The sequence below is a fragment of the Montipora capricornis genome, chromosome 3 (genome assembly GCF_036669925.1).
Source record: "Montipora capricornis isolate CH-2021 chromosome 3, ASM3666992v2, whole genome shotgun sequence".
NCBI lineage: Eukaryota > Metazoa > Cnidaria > Anthozoa > Scleractinia > Acroporidae > Montipora > Montipora capricornis.
In genome coordinates, this window is record NC_090885.1 from 34,861,616 (window position 1) to 34,869,115 (window position 7,500).

Consider the following 7,500-nt stretch of genomic DNA (forward strand, 5'->3'; position numbering starts at 1 on the left):
CCCTTCCTTCGTTGCATGATTGCGTACACATGCGACCTCTCCAACCTCTCTTTTAACCCCCTAAACAAGGAATTTTGCAAGGACTTGGATACGTGGGCCCTTTTTCTGGGTTCTTAGAATGGGGTCTCTCTATTTTCTGATGCTGCAGGGTCCATAGGCTATTTTCCCCCTCACTGGCACCAGGGCAGGTGGCTCCCTCAGCAAGTTCTCAGGTCCAACCCTGATATAAGCATTGCCTGGCAAGAGCTTTTTCCCATCTATCTGGATTGTGCTATATGGGGTTCTAGCTGGCACAATAGGCATATTCGTTTTTCCTGTGATAACCAGGCAGCGCAAAAATTTCATGTGTCATGGACCTCCTGAGACCCATCACCCTTCAGCACAACTTCACCCTAACAGCTGCATATTTAAAGGACACCCATAGCAACATTACTCACACTATGACTGACTACTTTGTTGCTGTTATCTGGACCTTTTACTCAAAATAAAATGCCATTAAGGTATTGGCAAGCTGTCAACCATGACTTGGTGATTATCTTAGAGAGTTGCAAACTGTAACACTTATGTCCAGAAATGACCCTTATTAGATGCACACCCAATTTTGACATCCAACATGAAGTGTCCCATTTAGTGTAAGCCTTTGCTGCTCATTTTCAACAATAAAGCAAGGGTAAAGGTTAGCGTTATTTTTAGCTTAGGGTAAATGTAGCTGTTTATCCTTACAGTGTACTCGAGGGGCTGCATTTGGGAGACATTTTGTGAGTCACATTCAAGATGCTTATTGAAATCCACATGTATCTAATTATTGGGGGCATTTCTGAACATTATCTGAACTGTTAATTTATTCAGCAGCACATGTTCAGATTGCATGCATATGGCAAATGTTTCTGAAAGTCTTCTGAAACAAATTCGTTAGATCGAAAGCTCTAAAGTGCCCCTGTGATCAAAAAAACCACTTCCTTTTTTCCTTCAGATTTTGAAAGTGTGTTTGCTTAACACCTGACTGGCAAAATTTTGAGCTTTGATTTTCATCCAAAGGCCGTTTACTTTGAGTGTAAGTTTTGGATTTCACGCTCCGCCATTACGCGCGTTCAAAACTGACCCATTGGACCTCAGACGGTTGGATCCAGGGAAAAGTGACGTCAGAGGCTCACTAGCTTAAAATTTCAGCGTGTGAATGCAGCTTATTATATATGCAAAGCGTGAGTTCAAAAGTCTGAAAGCCCAAAATCCCCGTGCTGCATATTAATTCTGTGGCGTACACACGTATATCATTCTTAAACTAGTGAGCCTTTGACGTCATTTTCTCCTCGATCCAGCTCTCTCAAGAACATAATGTCAGTAATGGCAGACCATTAAATAGGAAAATTACAGTTAAAATAAAGAGGTGTCTTTTTGAAATCAAGGCTTAAAACGTGGGTCACTTAGTGTTTTGTTAACATAGTTTTGAAATCCAAAGAAAAATATGAATCGATTTTTTGGTCACAGGGGCACCTTAAACTCCCATCCTATCCAGGTTCCAGGTAGGGGTGGGGGGGGGGGGGGGGGGGTACCCCGGATTTCAAGTGAAAGGGAGGATGGAAGGGGGGAAAAAAACAAAATAGAAAAAAACCCCAGGGCTTCAAACAAAACCCCAAAAAATCCTATGCGGGGATGTACGGGAATTATCACGAATCTTCAGATTGTTTTGAATACCCAAAAAAACTCCCTACTTAAATCAAGCTACCTCTCAAAAATAATTAATATTTGCCAAAAAATCTCGACTGACATGCAATTTAAGCACTCAAAATTGACGCTCACAACAAAGATGAATACTGACAAAGACAAATGAAGACAGATTCGGTATCCGAACGCAACGTTCATAAGCGTTTACAAGAAGCTTTGTAGCCCCCTCCGCCCTTTCTTGCATGAAGAAAAAAATGACAAACGAAACTGGTTGAAGAACCAAATCGCTGACCAGACCAGTTAGTAAATGATTCGTATTTGTTACTTCATAACTATTCTTTGAAGGGAGTTAAATAGATTTCTTAAATATATCCTAAAACTACGGAATGGGTTCAAATGAAAGATGAACGTCCTTACCTTAAAATCGAAAGGATGATCGCCATGTCCAGGTTCGATGACAGGATTTCAAAACACTCCCTCATCACAGATTTCCTTGGAGGTTTTTCCCTTCAACTCAAGGCATTCTTGAGTCAAACAAGCTAGAGACTGAGGTTTTAGAAGTCGTCTATAGCCATTGTTTTTATCGAATAAAGCCAGCTGCAACAACGCTCCTTAGCATCATTGAAATTCATACAAGAAAAATTTCCTCCCACTCAGTTTGGCTCCAATCTTCCGCGACCGAATATGCATCACGTGAGGAAAATCAAAACTCCCGCGCTTTGCGTTGCTATAGTGACTGATTGTAACTCCGTTGGGAAAATATTCAAGATGGTGGCTCACTTTGGCTGAACTGTGTGCAAATTCGAAGGGATACGGCAAGCTGAGGTCCTCGGTTTTGAACGATTTCTTCAGGAAAATGGATAGCAATATTAGAAAGCTCGTTCACGCAGCGTTACAAGATGACGATTTGTCTGCGCTGACGGAGGCCTACGAGAAGTTGAGGAAGGAAAGACAATCTTCAGTTGACGACAAAATTGATGCAGTGTCTCCGGATCTTTTCGTTTTGTGCGCTGAAGCAGCTTTAAAGGTATGTCTTGTAGCCTTTTAGTATCAAATGAATGTGCGTGTATTTATTTTTCACGCTATGTTAAAGGTGAAATTGATTACAAAATACTTGTTTGGGAAAATCATAAATTATATAGACCTTATTCGCTAATTGTACAGTTTGTTTACACAATACAGCTCATGTGATAATACTCAGAAGATTTGATCCTCTGTGTTGTTCATTAAAAAGAATTCATGCAAGCATGAATATGTGTGCAAGCACTCTTTTAAGGAACAAGACAAAGGGCCATGGCCAAATCTCCTGACTATCGTCATATGATCTGAATTGGGAAAAATAAATGTACAAGCGAATAACGTCTATTTATCCATGGTTTTTAATTAAATTATACCAACATACCTTCACATACCTACTAGGGATACAATCAGGACCACTGGATTTTCTTTTTTTATCTCGCGCAATGCCTTGAATGCTGTTCTTGAATCAACTAGAAATTCTCCCGGGACCTCCACGGCAGTGTCGACGAGCGTCTGCAGGGGCATAAAGTGTGATGTTAGTTCATACAAAAAGGTGTTAAACCGTTCCGCTAGTGCATTGACAGTAGGAATGTTTTCATCCAGCATCTGATGAAACCATTCATCATTCTGTTTTCCTCCACCCAAACCTTTGATTTCTCTCCACCAGCGTGCTACGTTGCTCTCTTTTAGTGCCTCTACCTTATTAGAGTAATAGGACCTTTTACACTGCTTTACCACTCTTTGCACTTTGTTTTGTAGATGTTTAAAAATATTGGAGCCGTTACCATACAAACGTAAGGCCTTTTGGCGCTTACAAATTAGAATTTTCAGTCTAGAGTAGTTGTTATCCATGGCTTATCACCAGATATTTTAACGCACTGGAGAGGGAAAAAATAGGTGACAGCAGATGATATAATTGAGTAGAACTTGTCACATTTAATCAGTAGCACTTGACAGACTCAGAACTTCAGACCAGTCCTGTCTTGTAATCCAGTTTCCGAAGTCACGTAGTCTACTATCTCTGAGATCTTGCTTGTAGATCACCTTGGTTCGAGTTTTACTTTCGACCTGTGAAGAGCGTGACTCAAGTAAGATGGCAAAATGGTCACTCCTTCCTATTTCGGGCAATTGCACAGATTCCAAGAATAACTTAGGTCGGTTGGTGAAGCACCAATCCAGAATGCCGGAGTCTATTGTCAGGACTTTCACTACCTGAGTCAGTCCTGTGGCGTGTTTTACTTGTCGCTCAGTAAGCCCAGTGCTTGGACCATTGAAATCTCCACAGATAATTGCAAGACCGTCAGGGTGGGAAGATAAATACGAGTCAACGGGTTTAAGATATTCGATTTTTCTACTGACACGCCAACAATTCCTTGGGACGCTTAAAAACGCCAAGATGTTCAAGCTTGTTGAACTTTTGCTGGAGCTCTACTAGTTTCCCCCTTGCATATTGAGGGAGGTGGCCTTTTTAGCAGTGGTTCCACTGGGCCTTTGTTGACTTTGAATGCATTGGTGGTGCCATTGGTGCCATGGTAACCCTGAATCTGGGGATCAAAGACTAAATCTTTGTTGTACTCGCTTAGTAGTGCGTGGAACTTGGTACAGAGGTCAGGTGGTAGTAAGTTGTCAGGGTCTGCTTGGACCATATAGGTGTGCGTGAATTGACGTTGTGGAGGTGACATAATGTGGAGCTGTTGAGGGGGCTGCTGACATACTCGGAGTTGGGTGAGGCGTCACAGGGTGGGTTGACTTAAATGAACTCTCCAGGCCAGACAATTGTAGAGTTTGTGAGAGCACATACGACCCTGGCACGTTGTGCAGTGGTTGCCTGCCGTAAGTGGGTTAGAGGGCGAGCTGTTCGACAAGGGTTGTACCGTCTCCAGGTATGACTCGCCTTTTTGTGGACTTCATGGCAATGTTGTAACCTTCAGGTGTGCAGAGCCATCTACTTGGTGGGTGGATTGGGAGGTAAACTCTATGCGGTCACCAAGTTCTCTGATGTGGGAGATATGGACTGGGGTGTGGCCATGAAATGTATCCACGTATGGACACGAAACACGGCAGATGTGGTCTTGTAGTGTACATGTAAATCTTCTTCTTAGGTGAGGTGTGGGGATACCCGATGGGTGTCTCTTCACAATCCCCTTCCAAAATGCCGACAATCTGTGTAGCATGTAGTAGCGATCTTGGTCAGGGATGTACCAGGTAGTTGCATGAACTGAGAAAGTGATCACTTGGGCACCTTGTTGATGGCATAAGGTGCTCAAGTGGAGCTCTGTGCCATACTGTTGCTTGATGAGCTTGGGTGACTCAGGGTGCACGAGCCCGAGCCAGGTTAATTTTAATTAACACTATAAAGTTTTCTTGGGTTGGTGTAAGTTCCTTGTCGTCTGTCATTGACTCGCCATGGTGGAAAATTTTGTTAGTCTAAAGCTCTAGTACATCCTCTACAAATGCCATTAATCTCTGATAGAGATGGCTCAGTTGGTTGAGCATTGGGCTGTCTTGTGGGAGGTTGCAGCATCAAACCCCAGCCAGATTAACACACAGGATCTTAAAATAACTGAGGAAAAAGTGCTTCCTTTGTTATTTCATCTCATTCTACAAATTTAGTGGTTAGACTTTCAAGTCTTTTCGAATAAAGACTATAAACCGTAGGCCACATCTCACAAATATCTTCTATGTTTATAAGTTCCCTGTGTGACATTAAAGAACCCACACACTATTCGAGAAGAGTAAGGGATGAAGTCCCCGGTGTTGTGGCTATCCTGTTCTTTCCAGCAAAGTGGCCGGCTTGGCAGTGACGTCTCTAAAAAGGCTTGTGGTGTATGAGGCCACCTAAGCAGAAATGACCATACATGGAAGTCAAAAAGGGACTTTGCCGAGTGCTGGAACGTATACAAATGTCATGTAGGTGTAGATATAGATATAGAGGTTTTCTGGAGGTTTGGTAAGCTCCAAGCGAATATTGCCGAGGTCTAGAAAATGTGCACCTGTTACCTGGAATCCGTAGTGCTGGTGGATAGTATGCTAAGTTACACAGTTGTTGTTGAATTCCTGACTATTGTATTTTGGGAAAACACTGGATAGTAATTTGCCATTTGGTCTGAGCACTAGCTTGAAATAATTCACCTTTTGTTGTGCTGTGAGGTGCTTTAATTCCTGTGGGAACTGAATCACGATCATCTCGGAAGCCCCTTATGGGCTTTGTCTTTGTCCTCTTTTCCCACATGGCACTATCGACAAGGAAGAGAGCAAAATTATTGTCTAACAACACCGTGTAAGTTAAATTTTGCCACCAGTTCTCAAAGGACTCTACAGTTTCCGTCTTCATTAGGGACCACTGCTTTGGTGCTTGGAGAGTGCTCATTGCAGCCACTTGGTTGTTTACACTTATGGGATGATTGGTTTACCAGCGAACGTCTTGTCTCTTGAGCTTGCTACGTAGTAATTGATGTGACCGTAGGGTTCAGGAAGCCACCACAACCACGCCACTTAGTTAGGCCAGCAAACTGAACACCTAAATCAATTGCAAGGTCTTCAATTTAACAGGAACGCGAGCTAACAAGGCAATGCAAGATGGCGATATTAAAACAAGGCCACTAGCAAGATAGGCGTGCAGATAACATAAATGCATCAGTGCCACTCTCTGTTGAAGCACATGTGAAAAAAAAGCACCAATAATGGTTCTTTACACCATTATTTACAAATTCTTTACTTATCAACAAAATAGTCATTGACATTTAATACAGTAACCATAGGAGTTGGAATTGCAAATCGACCCTGGCAAAAATGGATAACAAGTCTGGTTTACTCAAACAACCTGATTACATGTCAGTTTTTGTGAATACAGGTGTATAATGTATTTTTTGCACTTTAAATTACAGCATGGTCAGTTGAGCATCATGGAGGAATCTATCAAGATGTTTTTCCTCAAAACTCCTCCGTCCAACCAATTTTTGTGCCGCGCTTATTTGTGCCAAGCTCAGCTTAATGCACCATCATCATCAAATAATCCAGTAAGTCTTGGTTTAATGTGAATCTGAAATCTGTGGCCTTAAGTTTTTTTGTACAATCATCTTATCTTGACTGCCGCCGCTCTTTTTCCCAAAGAAGCAACAAAAATTCCTATGTATTCATTAAAGACAAGTAATTTTACAGCCCAATCAGGGCCAAATAATATTGTTTGTTATGCCAAGGATTTGCACATACCGGTAGTACGTATTGGTAAATTCTGGATTACTGATATGAGGAACCCTACATTTTATTTCCTATCAAATAGCACTGCAACCCAATCTACCTTTGGGGTGTCTTTACCTCTCTACATTTACCTTTTTTTCATCCACTAAAACTATGTCTCTCATGGGTAACCCATTGACTCCCAGGGGTTCCCCATTGGCGAACTGGCGTTAGACAGAGCAAAATACTAAGTCTGGCTGGTTTAAGCTGGTTTGAACGCCAAAGGGTTAAAGCTACAGTACAATCGCTTTAGTTAGCATTGATTATATTTGGGTCAGTTCTTAAGCATCACAAGTGCTACCGGTAATGGCAATTTCCTCTGTTAGAGCACTTTCATAAACTAAGGTTCGGTTAGGGGTTCTGAGTTGTAAAAGAAGTTGAAGTTATCAACACCGTAACTCTGGACCTCTATCTTTCAAAGCCTCTCACTGTCCTACTCAGCTAAACCTGGTAAAGTACATGTACATGTAAGCAAAGAAAGTGGACTACTGGGAGAGCCTATCCCTTATCCTTCTCAAATGTTGCACAGTTTTGTGACTTAAAACAGCAAAGTTCTTTATATTATTGTTTGCAGGA

At 41.9% G+C, this 7,500-nt stretch overlaps 2 protein-coding genes across 2 annotated transcripts in view; one reads left to right on the forward strand and one right to left on the reverse strand.

Moving 5' to 3' along the window:
• The window catches only part of LOC138042987 (AT-rich interactive domain-containing protein 5B-like), a 37,093-nt gene extending 34,783 nt beyond the window's left edge, over positions 1 to 2,310 (reverse strand). The window contains exon 1 of the mRNA XM_068889085.1: positions 2,083 to 2,310. The gene's annotated coding sequence lies outside the window, so the exon portion shown is untranslated. The remainder of the gene's footprint in view (positions 1 to 2,082) is intronic.
• Positions 2,311 to 2,409: 99 nt separating this feature from the next.
• The window catches only part of LOC138040146 (cilia- and flagella-associated protein 46-like), a 115,594-nt gene continuing 110,503 nt past the window's right edge, over positions 2,410 to 7,500 (forward strand). The window contains exons 1-3 of the mRNA XM_068885923.1: positions 2,410 to 2,692; positions 6,573 to 6,704; positions 7,499 to 7,500. The exon at positions 7,499 to 7,500 is cut by the window's right edge and continues 63 nt beyond it. Of these exons, the coding sequence (XP_068742024.1) occupies positions 2,522 to 2,692; positions 6,573 to 6,704; positions 7,499 to 7,500 (305 nt within the window). The 5' untranslated portion in view covers positions 2,410 to 2,521. The remainder of the gene's footprint in view (positions 2,693 to 6,572; positions 6,705 to 7,498) is intronic.